The sequence below is a fragment of the Oryza glaberrima genome, chromosome 6 (genome assembly GCF_000147395.1).
Source record: "Oryza glaberrima chromosome 6, OglaRS2, whole genome shotgun sequence".
NCBI lineage: Eukaryota > Viridiplantae > Streptophyta > Magnoliopsida > Poales > Poaceae > Oryza > Oryza glaberrima.
This window is the reverse complement of record NC_068331.1, coordinates 20,081,805-20,101,743: the sequence shown is the minus strand read 5'-3', so window position 1 is coordinate 20,101,743 and position 19,939 is coordinate 20,081,805. Positions and strand designations below refer to the sequence as shown.

Genomic DNA, 19,939 nt, shown 5'->3' with positions numbered 1-19,939 from the left:
TGATGACTACTCTCTCTGTAAAAAAACGGATGTAGAATTAAATGTGACATATTTTATATTTTAGTATAATAAATTTATTCTATGTTGGTTTTTTATGGGATAATGTTGTTATACTCCGCCGCGCTAAGTCGTGTCTCGCCGCGAGGGCTGATAATGGAACAGCGGTATGGATCTTGTCGGCACCGATAATCACGTTGCGTGCCGTGCGGCTTCTCCACCTTCATGTAGGGATACATGCCAAGCGTTCCCTAGCTCCTAGCTATCCTGTGTCTCAGATCGAGCACCAGACCACACAAGCAAGCGTGCAGCACTGGCCTAGTGCACGGCGAGGTCGTGCATGCGGAGTCAGCTGGAGATCACGCGGCTGGTCATCGATCTCCGTCCCGTCGCGCTGCACTCGTCCTGGCCTCCACATGGTGCCTTCTTCCTAGAAGCAACAAGCAACGATGACGATGAAGCTGCAGCTCTCCATCAGCTTATTGGCGTGTCGTCGTGTGGCATCGAAAATTATCCCGTCGCCACATACGGTAGGCGGTGTGGTCGAGTAAGGCAAGAGTCTAGTTCTAATTTTTTTTTTTCAAATTTCTAACTTTTTCATCACATTAAAACTTTTCTACACATAAATTTCTAACTTTTCCATCACATCGTTCCAATTTTAACCAAATTTTCAATTTTGGCGTGAACTAAACACACCCTTAGATAGTGAGAATGTGTTTAACCCTTAGGCAGTGAGAATGTGTTTAGTTCCACGCCAAAATTAGATGTTTGACGACTAAAATTGAAAGTTTGAAGAAAAAAGTTGAAAGTTTATGTGTGTAGGAAAGTTTAGATGCGATGGAAAAGTTGGAAGTTTAAATAAAAAGTTGGGAATTAAACCCGGCCAAAGGTTAAGATTTTACCTCGGTTTCTGGTTGCACTTTTTCAAACTACTAATTAATGGTGTGTTTCATGCAAAAGAAAATTCTATATAAAAGTTGATTTAAAATATATCAAATATATCTATTTTTCAAGTTTGTAATAATTAGAACTCAATTAATTATGTGCTGATAACTATTTCGTTTACGTGCATGCATTTAATCTGAATTTTATCAGATTCGAACGCAGCCTAAATCCTTCAGAAAGAGAGAAATAGGAAGAGGCGAGGCTGGACGGGCTGGACGATCTCGAGACGGACATGGTCTCTCAGACGTGGCGCAGGGAGTTGGCTGGCCGCCTGCAAGGACGCCGCGGCGGATCGGAGGAGCATGTGCTGGAGGATGCTAATCGTGCACGGTACTGCGGGTTCCTTTTATTAAGACGTGCGGCGACGAATTTGAGAAATTTGGAATAGACTCCAATCACATATTCATATAAGATAACGGATCCGCTTGCCACGGACGCAATTTTTGCTGACGACCAGAAAGTTATTATTATTTAGTTAGTGTAGATTTAGATGTAACCTCATCGGCATAAGCAAATTCGCTATGTCCACAACATCACACCGTAATCGTATTTGATACAAACGGTTAATTAGTTTTCAGCGATATAAACGGACCAACCGGTTATGCGACTAAAAACTGACTCAAACACATATGACGTATCAAAATTTCAACAAAAACATCTTCAATTTTTATAATCGTAGAGACAGAGATAGAGATATACAATTTTACTTTGTGCACAACTATTCATATCAATCTACACCATTATAATTGGTCCCACCAAAATCTGATGGCTTATATTTTACTTTTTTTCTTCTACTAAAGTGATCTTACTTTTGCATTTTTTATATATTGTATTTTACCTTTAATTATTTAATTATTTTTGTTATAATTCTTCAAACATATTAGATATGCATCATAGCAGGCATTGTCACCTAATTGGTGTTGCACGGTTCTACCATTGTCAGAAAACAACAAGTCCTGATATCTTGTCATCTTCATGATTCTTTTGGAAAGACCGTTAGTGTGTCCTTGGTTAAAAACAGAAAATTCACTCCCAAGCCTTTTGAATTAGTGGCATGTGATGTTGACCTTCGTAAACAAATATGATGCGCAGGCTAATTGAATAGGATTTGTTATACAACTCTTATCTTCTATTTACATATATGCAATTATATTATGTATAAAAGTAAGATTGGATTTGGCGTACAATTCTTTTTTCTATTTCTATATATATGATTACTAGCAAAAGTGCCCGTGCGTTGCACCGGGTGATTACGAAATGTGTACAGTGAAAAAAAGTGTTATTTGGTTTAGACATCTAATCTGGTATAAAAAAATGTTTGTTTTTAGATAAATAATCTGCTTTATATTTGCGGAATATACATGATGTTTAGTTTGGATTATTTGTAGCATGGGAGAAAATGGATGGATGAACAATGCACGTACAGAAAAAAAGATTATTTATTTGGAGTTAGCACATATTTTTTTTAGAAAAAATGCCCGTGCGTTGCAACGGGAAAGACTAACCATCTCTCTATATAAATAATAAAAATTTAATACAAAGTATTCCTATTTTTAATTTTTTTTGTCGAATACAATTTAGAAAAACAAATGAAATTTGGAATTAAAAATATAAGGAATATTGAAAGATGGGTTTAGAGTTCATATAGAAATAAAATTTAGAAATAATAGAAATTATAAATTATATTGGATGAGAAGTCTAGAATATTCTCCAAAAGAGGCTAGGGTGCATATAGGAATACAATTCAGAAAAAGAATTGAAATTCGAAATAAAAAACAATTTTTTTGAAAGAAAAATAAAAAAGAATATTGAAAGGAGAGTTTACAGTCCATATAAAAATGCAATTAAATAATAAAAATTAATCCATATCAAGAGATACATTTAGCAAAATTTCTCACTGCTTCAATGTAGATAGAGTTAAATTAATAAATAGTCATAAACAATTAAAATGGTAGTAATGCTATTTTTGAAAATTACAAAAATACTTAAAATCAATAAGAGAGAAAAAACTGATTTAAGCCCGGCCCAATAGAGCGGCCTTCTGTGCTTCGTACGTGCAGTCGGCCCATGGGATGGCCCAATAGCGCGGTGGCCTAAAACATCGCCCGGCCCGACGTAGGAGAAGCATGGACCGTCCAATCTGATGGACAGTCTCGATTGGTCCTGACCTAGATAAATACACGTAACCCTAACCCTAACCCTAAAATCTCTCTCTCTCTCTCTCTCGATCCTCCAACGTGCTCTCTCTCTTTCTCTCTCGTAAAGCAACGGCGGCGGCAGCGACTATTTCAACGGGCGACGACGGCAGCGGCCTTGCCCACTGAGTAGCGGCGACAACGTCCTTCTCCCCCGCAAGTGGCGGTGGATGTGGTGCTGCTCCCTCTCCCCACTACAGGCTCCTTCTCTCATTCATCAGGTAGTGGCCGCCGCCCCGCTCCTCGCCAGATCCGGCGGGTCGATGGCTCTCCAACGGCACGGCGGCTCAGGATCTGGCTCCTCCCTCTCCCTCTCGGCATCCAGCGTAGTGACGGATTGGCAGCTTCTCGGCGGTGCGATGGCACAGCGGATCCCCGGCGCAGCGTCGGTCATCGGTTCAGAATCTAGCCCCCTGAGTTCGCGACCTCCACTGCAGCAAGGTGGCGAGAAGCAGCATGCGATGGCCTCATCTTGTGTTAATATTTTGGATGTTCTTTGATTTCGATTTATATTTGGACTATTATTTTGTTTTTATTTGGATTGTGCTGATCTGACTTTTCAAATAATATTTTACTATTCATTTTATTCAATTGTGTAAATAAGCAAAAGTATAAGTCATACTAAAAATATCTTTAATGATAAAATCCTAATAATCGAGTCGAGTCGGTCGAGCTGGCGGGGCCCACGCGAGTAGATAAGGATCGATCTCGATCCATCCAGCCACCGCCTCCCTCCCCCTCCAGTCCCTGCCCTCTCCCCCTCTCTCAGCTGCCGCACCCTCTCCCCCAGCTCTCCGCCCCTCCGCCCCCTCTCCCCACTTCCCTCCCCCTCCGCCCCCCTCTCTCAGCCGGCCGGCCAGCTACTTCCCTCCCCCCCACCCCCCTCTCCTAGCCGGCCGGCCGTTTCCCTCCGGCGAGTAGCGACGCAAGCGACCGGTGGCCTTCCCACAGGTGCTGGCAGGAGATAAGCCGAGCTTCATCTCCTCTCTTGGTTTCTCTCAGCTTCTCCCCTTCTCTCAGCTTCCCCACTTCTCCCCCACTCTCTCTCCACTTCTCCTCGTCTCTCTCTGTGCGGCGGCGGCGGGAGGGGCGGCGACGCCCTCCCCTCCGCTAGATCGGGGGGAAGGGAGGTGCGGCGGTGGTGGCGGCGGACATCATAGAGGCGGCAGGTCGGATGGCATAGAGGCGTCGGCCCAGACGGCGTGGAGGCGGCCAGCCGGACCTGTAACATCCTCAAATTTTAAACTAAAATTTGACTGCATCATGCTGGCTTTTGACTAGATTAGAAAATTTTAAAAGTTTAATTAAATTTATTTTTAATTCTTATTTGGTTCAAGTATTACTTCTTTGGAACCCTATTAATTTACCCTAATTATTTCTTTTATCCCAAACATTAGTGAATTTGAGCAAATTCTCTCAAATTTCAAACCTTGGCTTATTTTTTTAGTTTACCCTTTTAATAGTGAGGATTTTCTATACTCCAAACCCTAGTGAAACCCTCTCAAATTTAAAGATTAAATTCATTCTTTTCTAGGGAAATATTAAAAAATTCCTGAAAGCACTGTTCATTGTCCTCCATATGTCCGATGAAATGCCCAGCCCAACACCCTTCCAATCTTTCACAAAGTTTAGGTTTGGTCCTTGGGGACCACAACCCACTCAAAGCCGTGGTTTTCTTTGCCTTCTCCTCCCCTTTGCACGCGCTGCCTGGCGTCCGACTTTACCGCGCGCCGAGCCACCGCGCGTCGGCTTCGGGGCCGTTCGCGCGTGCCTAGCTGCGTTGGCGCGCCGTCGGCCGTTCGACGCCCTCAGACCACGGCCGCCGCACCAATCGTGACGAAGACGAAGCTGGGACGACCTTCGCCGCAAGTAATCGCCGCTCGACGCCATGCACACCCGTCCAAACTCGCCGCCGAGTTGGTATTCGCTTCTACCCCGGGTGAATCGTGCCAAGACTTGCCGCACGGTTGGATTGAAGATAAACGATGACTTCCCCTCTCAGAATTCAAACCAATCACCACTATGCCGGCCGTTTTAACCATCGCCGCCGCCGCGCGTCGTGCTCGGATTGGCGCCAACACATCGCCAGCCGATTCCACCCGCGGTCAAGTCAATCCTTCGCCAGTAAGTATTCGAACGTGGCCTCCTGCCACTCAAATTGATCTTGCCTGCCCTCTCACAGCCCTCTGCCACCCCTGCCATGCCCAAATACTGAGCTCATCAACGGCAATGATGGCGTCCGAGCTCATCCGTTTCCCCTGGCCCTATAAATAGGACCCCAATCCTTTCCTTGTTCACCATCGATCATCATCAACCATAACCCCACAACCCCGAAGCTCTGCTTTGCCAATCCATCTCATCAACCACTCTCGCCCATCGGTCGAACACCTTGTGCGCGATCGACTTCACGTCCCTCCATCCATCCTCTACTCTAAATAATCCTTAGAACACCTTATTTCAACCATGTTCTAGTATACTGGAGCCTAATCGAAGCCCTGCGTCGAGCTTCACCTCGTCGCACCAAGCCGAGCAGTGCCGTCTCTGCTCTGCTCTGTTCTTCGCCGCTAAGAAGTTTTTCCAACCGCAATTCGTCGTTTCAACCGATCTCGGTGAGTTCTTCTGTTTTAACCATCTATATACCCCCTAGAGTCCATTTTTGCAATTGGTTTGCACTGCCATGCCACCCTATGGGCTGCCGACGTGAGCACAACTGCGGCCAATGGAGGCGCTCGTCGGCAAGTACCCTCTACACCTTGCCGAAGGTCGGCAAGCTACCTAAACCCTTCTAGGTATCCCGTAGATGCTCTTGGATCCCTCCCCGAGCCATGTCTAACTCTCACCACCCCGATCACCTTCACTGCCTAACCATGTCACCGCCACCCTAGCCGCTAGACCACCCACATACCAAATTAGCCCCTCCGTCGCCGCTTGCCGTTGCCAGAGAACCCTAGCTACCTCCCCTCCTTGGCCGCAACCCCTTTCCCCTCTATCGACGCCGCAATCGCTAACCCTAGCACCACTGGCCGCAAATGGGGAACGGCTGGAGGTTGAAGAAGAGGAGAGAGAGAGAGAGACTGACCGGTGGGACCCGCACACAGTATCATTTCACATTTAATTGATTTTTAAACTTCAGAAGCCCATATCTTTTGAAATATAGATCCAATTCCAGTGAAACTTGGACCAAAATTCTTATAAAATCATTCTCTATCTTTTGAGACCACTCTTGCTATTTTTCTATTTTATTTTATTTTCCCTATTTTTCCTATTTTTGGATTTTATTTGAATCCCTTTTGAATTTGAATTTTATATGTCTAACCCTAGGTCTTGAGGATTCTTCTGACACTAGATAATATCAATCAATCTCAGGACATCGAGTAAGGCAAGTTACTATTTACCTTTTGATCATTTAAGCCTATATTTTACAAACTATTTATTTATAACCTTTCCATTCAATATGCTATTTTATTATGCATAATTCAATCATAGAAACCCAGATAATCTAGTATTGCTTATTTTGCTTACAATCTGGTAAAAAATATCTTATACTTAGATTGGGACAGTACGATAGAATTGGATGATTTCCGGGTGGCTAGTACTGTCTCGATTGATATAATTATCACCAGGTACTTATGTCGAACGAACGGGTACGACTGCAGTTTCTAGAATGGGGACAGACCTGTTATTATGTTACTTAGCAATGTGGTACCTCTATATAGTGGTTCTTATTTTTAAGTCCTTGAGTAGGAGGCAACTATAGCCGTGAAGGGCAAATTTTACCATTACCATGTACAGGTAAATGGTTTGTGATACTCGAGTATAATTATAATGGTAATTCTAAACCCTGATCGAGATGACGTAGTGTAATACGATCAGATCCCCTTAAATATCCCGGGAACGCCAGAACTCCTCTCGCTGCTGTTAACGTCACGCTCAGAGCGCATGAGGATATAAGTTCATGAAATAGGTACCACAATTGTTAATAACCTAATACTGGGCCATGACTAAAGCCGATGTTTATCAGCAAGTCGTGGACTGCAGGTAAAGCGTACATCTGTTGCAGTAGAATATTTATGAAACTATTCGAATAGTTGTACTCACGGAATTGAGTACCGGGACTCATATGGTACCGTGGTTAGAAACCTAAAGTCTACAACTTTATAAACTCCTGCTTCTATACTTCCAGATTGTTTATTATTGTCTTTTGCAAAGAACTCTACTATATGCCAATGCATAACATATTTCCATAGTAACTTGCTGGGTATTGTGAATACTCACCCTTGCTCTTATAACCTCTTTTTCAGATTTGGGTCAAGAGGAGGACCCCTATGATTATTACTATAATGACCCTGATAACTTAGAAAATCCCTGGAGGTTATACCTCCCTAGTCAGAATGTATAAAAACTTCCGCTGTGTAATAGTCTTACTTATGTTTAATTAGGTGAATACCTACTATTGTATAATCCCTTAGTATTGTAAACTTTAACGTATGCAATGAAAAACCAGCTATATTGTATGTATAAATATTTACTGATCCAGGGATTGATACATTAATTCCAGTCGGATCCAAGTCATTAGTTTTGGGACCCGACAGGACCTCGCCTCCACCAGATCCGGCGGCGTGGAGGCGGCTGCGGCCCAGTGGGGGTGGGAGGGGCAGTGGGCCGGACCTCACCTCCGCCAGATTAGGCAGCATGGAGGCGGCTACGGTCTGGCGGGGGCGTCGTCTCTTTCTCTCTCTCTGTGTGCGGCGGATGGCGTGGTGGCGGTGGAGGTTCATGTGTTCTTGGTTGAAAGTTTTGTTATGTGTGTTCTTAATGGAATGTTTCATGTGTGTTCTTAATGAATTCCGACTGGGATTTTTCTTTGGGGGGGGGACAAAAAAATCCCCGCACGGATTTGTTTTTGCAATTTTTTTCCATCGCTATTGCTAACCAAATCGGATTGTGTATGGACGAAAACACGGTGATGATTGTGGTAGTGATTTGGTTGTGCCAATTTTGGGAATTGTTTCCCTCGTATCTGATTCTGAGAGGAATTGGGATTCGGGGGCTGCGGGCGAAGGCGCACCGCGAGGGACAAAGGCGCCCTTCGTCCGACCTGTGACGATAGGAAAAATCCGAATATTTATATTAGTTATAGATATACTTTGTATACAACTATTCGTATCAATCTATACCATTGTAATTGGTCCCACCACCCGGCGGTTTAGATTTTATTTTTTTTATTAATGTGGTCTTACTTTTGGATATTTATAGATTATATTTTGCTATACTCTTCTTGGTATATGTAGGATTTACTTGTTTAATTATTTTTTTATAACTCTTCAAACATACTAGGTGTTGGATACTTAGATGGTTCTATCATTGTGTTAGAAAACAGCAAATCTTGATTTCTTATCATTTTCATGATTCTTTTTGAAAGACTACTAGTATCATTGGTAAAAAAACTTTTAAATCACCCCCTTACATCTTTTGAATTAGTGATATGTGATCATGATTTTCATAAAGACGGATGAGAAGATATATGAGTTCCACCAAGGCTTCCATCTAGTTTATTTGAGTGATTTTTGAGGAGATTTCTATCAAATCTCGTTTGTTTAGTATCTTTAACAACCATTTGTCAAACAAGCATATTTTCTTCGGCGTCAAGGTCTTGAATACCTAAGCCACTCTGACATAGGAATCTCTCTCTCCCATTTATCCATGAAACTCTTTTAATCACTCGAGTGGACACCCACTTATCTATAGCATGTCAACTAAATGATTATAAAAAAATCACAAAAAATTGATAAGATATATTAGTAACTAATATATCACTCTATAAGGATGGAAATTCAAATTTGATTTCTACAAATTATAACAAAAACAACAAGTTTGACTGTGAATATATGTGTACTAATTATAATTTAATTTGTTTTTTTTACAACTCATAGAAATCGATTGGAACTTGCATGCTTGTAGATTGATATATCACATATTAATCTATCTTGATATTTTTTAAGGATTTTTTAAAATAATTATTTAGTTGACATACTCACATACAATAGATAAGTCAGATGATTAGAATCATTCTCCCGTTTATTTATCATTGGTGGCACTTTGCTAGACAAATATAGATAAGAAAACACTATACCAGATCAGATCACCTCTATCGAACTCAAACCCTCACCTGTGACGAGTCTGAATCACCTGTGACGGGTGAAGGCCGGTCCGATGCAAGAGTCACCTCTAACGGCCGTACGTGCTAATGAGAATGAGACACCGTGCGTGACAAATGATGCCAACACGAATGAAGCTCTGATGACTTAAAAGAATACAGATTGCCAACATGTATACCCGTCGGATTAGTTGACCGTGAAATAATTCTCCGTCAAGCAAGGTTGCTCATTGGGGACTCACCAATCATCACTTCACCTTAGGTACAAGCTACAGCGACAAATCACTTATATATATGGAGATCAAATGAGCTAAGTAAGAGTGATTAGAAGCAACTCAAGATGGCAACGTTGTTCAGAAACCTATCACTAGTGCTAACCATTAGCTTCTTGTCGTGTCACTACCTCTCCGTCACTTCGCTTGCCTCCTCCGATGGCTTCGTGCGGTGTCTCCTGCAGAAGATCCCCGGCGAGCTGGTGCTCACGCCGAGCTCGAGCAGCTTCGCCGACGTGCTCGTCTCCTCCATCCGGAACCCCATGTTCTTCAACAACGCCACGGCGAGGCCGCTCTGCATCGTCACGCCGGCCGACGCGTCGCACGTCCAGGCCGCCGTGCTCTGCGGCCGCGCCGAGGGGGTGCGCCTCCGCGCGCGCAGCGGCGGGCACGACTATGAGGGCCTCTCGTACCGGTCCGCGCGCCGCGGCGAGGTGTTCGCGGTGGTCGACCTCGGCGCCAGGCTCCGCGCCGTGAGCGTCAGCGGCGGGGGCGACGCGGCGGCGTGGGTGGAGTCCGGCGCGTCGCTCGGGGAGCTGTACTACACCGTCGCGAAGAGCAACCCGGGGCTGGCGTTCCCGGCCGGCGTGTGCCCGACCATCGGCGTCGGTGGCCACCTCAGCGGCGGCGGGATCAGCATGATGTCGCGCAAGTACGGGCTCGCCGCCGACAACATCCTCGACGCCAAGCTGGTGAACGCCAACGGCGAGCTCGTCGACAGGGCCGCCATGGGGGAGGACCTCTTCTGGGCGATCCGCGGCGGCGGCGGAGAGAGCTTCGGCATCGTGGTGTCCTGGAAGGTCCGCCTCGTGCAGGTTCCGACGACGGTGACGGTGTTCGTCATCGGGAGGAACGTCGACCAGGGCGCCGCCGACGTCGTCGCCAGATGGCAAGACGTCGCGCCGAGCCTCCCTCCCGAGCTCACCATACGGGTGATCGTGCGAGGGCAGCGCGCCACGTTCCAGTCGCTGTACCTCGGCTCGTGCGCCGACCTGGTGCCGACGATGAGCAGCATGTTCCCGGAGCTCGGGATGACGAGCGCCGACTGCCGGGAGATGAGCTGGCTGCAGTCGGCGGCGCTCATCCAGTTCTGGAACCCAAGCACGCCGGTGGAGGCGCTCCTCAACCGGAGGACCAGCCTGAGCACCTTCACCAAGGCCAAGTCCGACTACGTCCGGCGAGCCATCCCGTCGGACGTGTGGAAGAACATCCTCCCGTGGTTCACCATGAACGGCTCCGGCCAGATGCTACTCGAGCCGATGGGCGGGTTCGTCGGTGGCGTCCCCGCCGCGGCGACGCCGTACCCGCACCGGAGCGGCGTCCTGTACAACATCCAGTACATCGCGTACTGGTCCGGCGACGGAACGGCGGCGAACAGGTGGATCAGTGGCCTGTACGCGTTCATGGAGCCGTACGTGAGCAGCGACCCGAGGGAGGCGTACGTGAACTTCCGGGACCTGGACATCGGCGAGAACGCGGTGGCGCCGAACGACGTGAGCACGTTCGAGAGCGGCAAGGTGTGGGGGGAGAAGTACTTCGCCGGCAACTTCGAGAGGCTCGCCGCGGTGAAGGCGGCGGTGGATCCGACCGACTACTTCAGGAACGAGCAGAGCATCCCGCCATTTGTTGGTCCAAAGCAAGTGAGAAAAGCTTAATTTGGGCTTAATTTGACGCAAGGTTGGTTGGTTGCGTGTACCGCCTTTGTGTTCGGTTCTTGGTGAACTCTTATATTATTACGTGGACATGTTCTGTTGACTGTTGACAGTCTTTCAGATTTTTTTTTTTTGGGCAAATTTTGCTACAGACCGTTCGACCTCAATAAACATGGTAATTTATTAATGGACACTGTGCCGATTAGAATAATAATTTCTGGTTAAAGATAAGAGATAAATCATGTGAAATATCAAAAATACCCTTGAATCCACATGTCAACTCTCCTATCATCTCTTATGATCTCTCTATCTTCTCTCCTAGTGGAGCCAGCGGACGGCGCGGTAGTGATCTCCAAGCCGGGAGCATGCCGGCGGTGGTGATCTCCAAGCCAAACCTCGCCCGCCCCGCGCTCACCACCAACGACGCCGTGCTGGCGTCGCGCCAGCACCTGCTCTCCGGCCAGTTCCTTTCGTTCGGGTGCTCCGACGTGATGTTCGCACCGGCGGGGCCGTACCACCGGATGTCCAGATGGCGCGGCGGGTGGAGATGTCAGAACTCCTGTCGGCACACCACGTCGCCATGTACGGCGCTGTCAGGGTCAAGGAGCTCCAGCGCCTCCTCGCGCACCTCACCAAGAACACCTCGTCGGCAAAGCCCATCGACCTCAGCGAGTGCTTCCTCAACCTCGCCAACGACGTGCTCTGCCGCGTCGCGTTTGGCCGCCGATTCCCGCGCGATGAGGGCGACAAGCTCAGCGCGGTGCTCGCCAACGCGCAGGACCTCTTGCCGGGTTCACCATCAGCGACTTCTTCCTTGAGCTCGAGCCCGTCGCCAGCACCGTCACTGGACTCTGCCACCGCCTCAAGAAGTGCCTCGCCGACCTCTGCGAGGCCTGCGACGTTATCGTGGACGTGCACATCAGCGGCAACCGCCAGCGCATCCCCAGCGACCGCGAAGAGGACTTCGTCGACGTCCTCCTCCGTGTCCAGACAGAGAGAGAAGTGAAGGGAGATAGGAAAGTTGACATGTGGGTTAAGAGCATTTTTGACATTTCACGCCATTTCTTTCTGCTATTCAACCAGAAATTATTATTTAAATCGGCATGGTATTCATTGGCAAATTACCATGTTTATGGAGTGTTTTCCTCTAAAAATAAGTTCGGGCGGTGTCATACGGCTAAAACCACGAAGTCGAAGTGTCCTTTAGCAAAATTTGCCTTTTTTTTTTATGACACATGCCTATGTGAAGCTGGCTCGTTATCCTACAAAATGCAGCACTAGCTTACAAGCATTTTGCGTACATTTTTATCATTGTCATTAAGGTTTTACCATACGTCTGAATTAAGTCTTTTAAAATATTCATTTTTCTTCTAAAATAGAAATGGTTAAGGGGAAAGCGGTTCGCGTGACGCACCTGCACGAATGTGCACCCCGGCAACCCTTTTTCGCAACCGCATTAATGTGTTGTTATAGTGTGTTTCCTTTACATGTAAGTTTGTACATAGAAAATTTTATAGAAAAACTTCTACACCTAAAAATTTATAAGAATAAATTATACAATGAAAATTTAATTTTTAAAAGTTCCAAGGTAGATATTCTTTATTCACTTAGAATATTTTTGAATGGATTTTTTAAATACATGGAAAGTTTTTTGGTAGAAGTTTTTATTTATGTATAATATTTCTGAGTAGAACTTTCTTTTGTCCTTTAATTAGTATTTGTTGTTCTTTTTTCAAACTTACATTTTGAATTTATTTGAAATTCATCTGCGTGGACTATACGTACTTGTTGTGGGGAATGATTATGAGGGGAAGATGTTTACGCCGTCACACACCACGAGTCCACGACAACCAGAGGGCATTATAGAGCTCCAACTAAAAAAATATATTTTTTTTTAGATAATGGAATTTAACATCTCAGCCTTTGCTAAAAAGAGTTACAACCAATTATTACAAAGTAGCACTCCAGAAAAGAGTGTAGTTCAGATAAATAGAAAACACCAAACAAAAACAGAATAAGGAGAACGCATTTATTGAAGTCTGTCTGTGAATCTCCATCCATAATTAGCAAATAGTTACATAACCGTCGACTCCAACTAGCGGGATGCAACCTTTAGGAATTCCCCATCATCCTCACACCTTTGTAGCTATGCCCAAAACCGGAGCCAGTGCATTGCCCTGAAAATTACCTGCATATATGAAATAGATGGTGATTTGTCAAAAACCAAATCATTTCTACTCAACCATAGAGCCCGACAAATGGTAGAAGCTCCAACAAGTATAAGTTTAGTCTTTTTCTTGTCAACCCCCAAAAGCCACCCATCAAAAATATGAGATATACTAGTTGGAGGATTAAAACCAAAAGAAAACCAAACTGCTCTCCATATGAACTTTGTATAATGACAATACATGAAGAGATGTTGAATAGACTCATTTTTCATACAAAAGCAACACCTTAAGCTACCATTACAATTCCGTCTCGTTAAATTATCCTTGGTTAACATAACCCCTTTAAGCAAGTACCACATAAAGATCTTAATCTTAAGCGGCATCTTAAGTTTTCAAATATACTTGTTCCTCTCAACATAACCATTGTTAATTAAAGCTAGATAGATTGACCTTACTGAGAACCTACCATTCTGATGAAAGTTCCATCTAAAATAGTCAGAAGAAAGATTCAATTGAATATGTACCATAGAAGCACACAATTCATACCAGTATACAAGATTCTGACCAACTAAACCTCTTCTAAAAGAAAAATTAAGTGGAACAGATCCTATAACAATGACAATAGAGGATGATTTCCTTCAGACTATAGCATATAAAGATGGATATTTATCCTTGAAAGCCAAGTTACCTAGCCATTTATCTTCCCAAAATCTTATTTGTTCCCTATCATTCATGATCCAAGAACCCAGATCTAAAAAGTACTTTTGACTTTCATGAGCCCTGACCAAAATTAGGAATCACCTTGTTTCTTGTCAACTTGGGTTATAGAATATAATAATATGTAAAGATTTTTCCATATAATTATTTATAACATTCCTAAGGATAGTTTGGGTAATATAATGGCGAGAAATACGTCCTGTGCACACAAAACATCTCATGTACACATCATGTACAACAACTAACAAATATTATAAAAAAAATCTTAAAAAATTTTAGATGAACTTCCAATAATATTATACTTATGTGTAAAGTTTTAACCCCTAATTCATTATATTTTAGCCATAACAAAAAAAATAATTTTTTTACAATTTTGAGAGTATAAATATGTCATATTTTCGTATTTTTTTTCTCCCCCTATCTTTACCTATTATAAAAGTTTAATATGTTTTTGCCATGTATTTTCGTACATCGTCCCAGTATAATGTGCGCACAGTCCGATACCCTCCCCATACGCAAAACAGACTATGAATATGAAACTCTAGGGTTTGTTATAGGGCTATTCCGAGGTTGATACAATGCGATTTTTCTCTAATTCTTGAGAAAACAGAAAGAGAAGGAGATAAGGATCAAAACCCCTCAGTAAATTTTGGAATATATATCTCCATGTATGTGGACGGATTTCACTGAGGAGGCGGCTTCCGGTGGTGTTGGGAAAGTTGCGAACTCGGACGGAGGTAGGGGATGACACTGTAGCTCTAGGACCCATGCGACAGTGAGAGGAGGAGCAGGGATGGTGTTTAGACTTTACGGTTGCTTGATGGGTGTTGGTATTTCTTAATGACATTGCCAGAAATATAATTCCCAGCAATGGCGCAGAAACACTCCTGGTATATTATGGTTACAGAGTCTATCCGTAAGCGCACGGATATACCATTGTAGCATTTCACCCGAGAGTATTTCAAGGGTATCGTATTTATTTTATCCCGTGGGAAGATCATGTAGAGAGAACTTGACTAATAATTTATATATTACTTGTGATAACCATATTCTAAGCAGGGGTTAAGATAATCCAAGGGGTAGAGTGACACATAAGAATTAGCTACTCATTCTCATAATATATTATCTAAGCTAAGTGGAAAGAAAAGAGAAAGATAATCTATTTCTATACTTCTACTATACATAATATACATACATTCTAGTTAATCGATATACTAGCTAATACCCTCTATCTGGTGCTCTCCTGGTACTTCAAGAAGCCATCCCTAACTGCCGAGTTCCTTACGATAGCCCGTCATGACCATACAACCGGGGCTAAATACTAAGGAATACCCTCCCCAGGGAATTAACTTTGGATTATATACAGGCGCAGAGGAACACCCGTACTGAGCTGTCACCATCAGCGGCCCACCTCTCATCCACAGCATATAACCCCAAATAATGATATCCCATAATCTAGACACCACATCTAAACTACCAAATACTACTCTAATATCATCGTCATGACATAGAGTAATTGCATAGGCAAACGTTATACCCGCATCAAAGCATCTCCCAGATAAACTAGCCATATATTCAGTATAACATGAACATAATGTAAAGTAGGCATTCATATACTCGGAAAGTATTTCAATACCATAAATATATAAAGAAGAGTATTCTAATGAAAGTACAAAGCTTACAAAGAGAAGAGAAAAGCTACTAGAGCTATACCCGAACTCTTCCGAAGGCTTCCGGACTCCTGATTTCTACTATATTCCTATTCCACCAGCTAGATACTACTAAACTAAACTTGAGAGAAATGAGAGAGCTCTTACTTGAGGTGTGTCTTTAAGTGAAGAGAGTGAACTCCTTTATAGGCAGGTATGACGGTTGTAACCGCTACGAAATGTCTGAAGTACCCCGCAACCGCCATCAGGAGAAGATCTGGAGCGTCCCTGCCAAACCCCACATCCAACGGTGGAGAGGGAGATTCGGCCGAACCCCCTGGTTCGGCCGAACCTGGGGCCGACCCAACCAGCCCATGGTTTGGCTGGCGGCCTGCTCTGTTATTCTTCTCTGCAGACTTGTGAATTTTGGCTCAGTTTGTCGTGTCAATTCTAAGTTCTTGGCCCATTCATACATAAGTCTGGTTCTCGACATCGTTCGATTGATTTATCATCTGTGTTGATGTCGATTCTCCTCAACTTTATGGTTATTCTCAGAAAAAACTTAGTATACCTAATACTAGTGGAATATTATTATTCTAACACATTTATGCATTGCAAGCATCACTAGTTCTCCTCTATTTTGGTAATATTGATAGTCGAAACTAATCGATAACGACCGTCAACAAAACCCCCCAAGCTTGAACCTTTGCTCGTCCCGAGTGAAGGACGAAAGGAAACAAAGACTTGGTTGTTGATCAGGAGTTGCTACTATGCTGCATATCTCAAAGATACAGGTGCAAGGTATATGTACTCTCTCTCAGATTAAATAATCTTTGGCACGGTGGCTTACCCTTACCCCTAATTCCCATGAAACACTGCTTCTCCTTGTCTTGGGCGGTTGAAAGGCAACAACAATTTAGAGCACCAATCACCCAATCTTTATTCAATTCTTATTCCGGAAGTTTTCAAATGATTTTGCAAAAGAAAGCCAAGTTCCTCAGATGATTCACTCAGTCTCTCCAAGTGTATCAATATGAATTCCTCACCAGTTTTGCCTTTTTGATTCCTACTCTAAGGTTTGATATGTGGAGCTCGGTAGGGATCAAACATGGCACACTTGCATTCACATTTATTATTAAGTCAAAAGTTTAGACTAAAGCAGATAACTAAACATCCTCAAGATCAAGATCGTGCAATGTGTGTGTGGTATATGAAAATGGTACATGAGGAAACATAAAGAAAATGCTTCTCCTTTGTGCTTACTTTGTCCTCCCAAAAATCCTTCTTTTATTGATTAGGAGAGAGCATGGCTATATTTTTTTTTCAGCATCATATGTGTCGACGTTTGATGTCGCGATTCCGGTATTTGCATAGTATGGGGGTCGTTGGTACTAGGATATACGCGAGATTGTAGTAAAAGAGATGGAGACGAGGATTTTTATACAGGTTCGGGCCTCTGAATTGTCAGGTAATAGCCCTATATCCTGTTGGCCGAAGCCAGTATTGCTCTTATTCACCATAATCACACCAGTACAATATTTGGGGTAGCCTATCTAACTGTTGTCGACATGGCGGTCTGAAGGTCTGACTCGTAATCGACAACAGAGTAGCCTTCCTCCTCGAATCCGCATCCGGCGAGATCAGAGACAGCGCTATATCTCTCCTGACTGTATTCCGTAGGCACCGTAGGGGACTAGCCATGCCTATCTCCAAAGTCGATATCTGGTGTCTTGTCTTGGCGTATGTTGGCTTGTATGTTGATCTGTGCCTTGATCTATTGTTCCGCGTCCCCTCTCCTCCTAGGGGGCCTTGTATTTATACCCATAGGTGTCGCCTTGTCCAAGTAGAACTAGGGAAACCAATATGGATACAATCCGAGTAGTACTTGTCGTTTCCATGTAGAACTTTGGTTATCCTTCCTTATACGGAACTCCTCCTATATCCAAAGGTTGTTTCCAAGACATGGTATGTGGTGGGTCCTGCTAAGATTTAGTCAACTACTATTAGGTATGTAGTATCCATAACCCTAACAATATGCTCATGCTTGACGGAGCATAACTTTATTTTTTTTTCATAACCATGCCCTTCCCTCTTCTTTCTTATTTTTTCGAAAGGACTCTTTTTTTAGGAGAAGAAAGCACATGAAAGCATGGAGAATTTATTTAGGTGGTAAAATGGAAATGGAATCGAATGGAATATTGCTTAGCTCCCAGTGTAGGAGTTTAGCATGTGCATATATGTGGATGTATGATCTTGATCATAGAGCATGAAAAGTATCTACACAAGTCACAAGAGTTTAACGAAATTCAATGGAATGACAAGCAACCAAAATGTATATGGTTTAAACATGATAGCACATTTGTGGCCTAGGTAGGAATTTATATCAAATGAGGAACTCTTAATTTTATCATTTTGAAAAACAAAACATCCGGATTTCAAGTCAAACTACTATCAGGATCATAGCAACTCTTATTTAATATCTCATATCTTACAACAACTTAGGCTCAGATCAGCAAGTGCGGCTCATTTACCTCAGGTTCCAAATAATTGCTGGCTACTTATATTTAACCTTTGAGAGAGCACTTACTAAGAACCCATGTATAAGAGATATAAAACAGAGCAATTATTCATCATTTCAACAAAGAGAACTAGCTTGTCTTACCTAGCATGACTCAAACCTATCCTATTTCTTTGGTGTTTTCTATTTCGATAATTTTTATGTTGTTTTCATTTTTATAAGATGCTATTGGAAAGCAAATATGCAATGTGAAAGGGAAATATGTAGTGTGATACAAGTTACCTCAGTGGGGGGGGAGATGTCTCCCCCCAAGCTTGGCTTACGCTCAGGGTCCTTGATAAGGATTGAACCCCTGAAAGCGGAAGTATGCTTGAAGGTCATCTTGCTGTTGCTGCATCATGTTGTTGAAGTTGGTGAACTGAGCATCAGCAAATTGTTGCCATTCTTGCGTTTGAGCTATGTGTTTCGTGAGGTTGTACTGGATCTCCCCCGTCTGCATATCAAGGGTGTCCATTCTCCTAGTGATCTCTCCCAAGTCCCAACGAGAGGAACTTGAGCGCCATTCAGCAGGAGATGGAGGTACACCACTTGATCTGAAAGGTTGGTTATCCCCCCAATGTATGTCATGAGGCGCATGCCATCGGTTCTCACTGGCACTCGCCCAGTTTGAGACTCCGATGCTGTGGCGTGGAGCTTCGGTCTATCCGGGTGCATCCCCAGTTGATCCCCAACCTACCTCATACATCTGCACGGGTGTTGAGGATGATGAACTCTCTCATTCATTCCTTGTCATGTTGCGTGTCTCCCTGTATGTTCCACATGCTTGGGATTCTTCTATGGTCTGTAGGGGAATGGTAAGTTCACGGCAGTTGTACAAATGATACCCCGTATTTAGCAACGGGATTTCATTTGTACAACGGAAAAAAAGTAAATCAAAAATCCATCTACTCCATGCTTCAGAATATGCCCTTGTAGTAAATAGGTCTCATCAATACACGGACGACCGGCTGAAATAAAAGCAATTTGGTCGCTAATGACTCCTAGCCCTTTTGCTATCCGAGTAATCAGAGAAGTCACTCAACAGGAGCAGAGAAGTTTATACTTTCTAAACATCGTCTTCATTTCACAGGAGCAATTTTGATCTTTCTAACCATGGCAAACATGATAATCAATTCATCCCCCCTAATGGGTCTAAGATCACCTCTAGGAAACAAAGTCATAGCAATCCATTTGTGCATGAGCCTAAGTGTAGGATTATGGATATCATTCGTTCTAGGTTTCTTGCAAATTGGAGCACCAGAAATATCTTCCCAAAACCTATTTTTCTCGAACCCAGAAATTCCTTTCTGGAGATCGATTTTACAGGAATCGTGAAAACCAAGAAGTGAACTAAAGCCTTTCCATGCAAGTCTGTACTTTTTATGGAAAAAGCGAAAGGAAATTCCATCTTCTATTTCTTTCAAAGTGCACAGAAATTGCAAAGTAAGCAAACGAGAACCAGGCTCATCTACCACAGCAAATCTCTGCCAACCAACAGCTTTCCAAATAGCACGAAATTCAACATCCATACCTATTTTTTTAGCAGCTCCAGACAGTATTTTCGCGTGTGAGCATACTGCCGGTCACTCAGCATGTAGTAGGCTTGTCTCTCCCGATCACCGACAAGGTT

The 19,939-nt window shown here is 43.7% G+C and overlaps 2 protein-coding genes across 2 annotated transcripts; both read left to right on the top strand.

The window, feature by feature from the left end:
• Positions 1–9,627: 9,627 nt before the first annotated feature.
• LOC127775821 (berberine bridge enzyme-like Cyn d 4) lies at positions 9,628–11,405 on the top strand. Its single transcript, XM_052302126.1, has one exon. The coding sequence runs from the start codon at positions 9,635–9,637 to the stop codon at positions 11,219–11,221; it is 1,587 nt and encodes a 528-aa protein (XP_052158086.1). The 5' UTR covers positions 9,628–9,634; the 3' UTR covers positions 11,222–11,405.
• Positions 11,406–11,583: 178 nt separating this feature from the next.
• On the top strand, positions 11,584–12,499 carry LOC127776982 (tryptamine 5-hydroxylase-like). Its single transcript, XM_052303517.1, has 4 exons — positions 11,584–11,741; positions 11,816–11,932; positions 12,022–12,250; positions 12,494–12,499. Exons 1-4 carry the CDS (start codon positions 11,584–11,586, stop codon positions 12,497–12,499), a joined length of 510 nt encoding a protein of 169 aa, XP_052159477.1.
• The last annotated feature ends 7,440 nt before the right edge of the window (positions 12,500–19,939 follow it).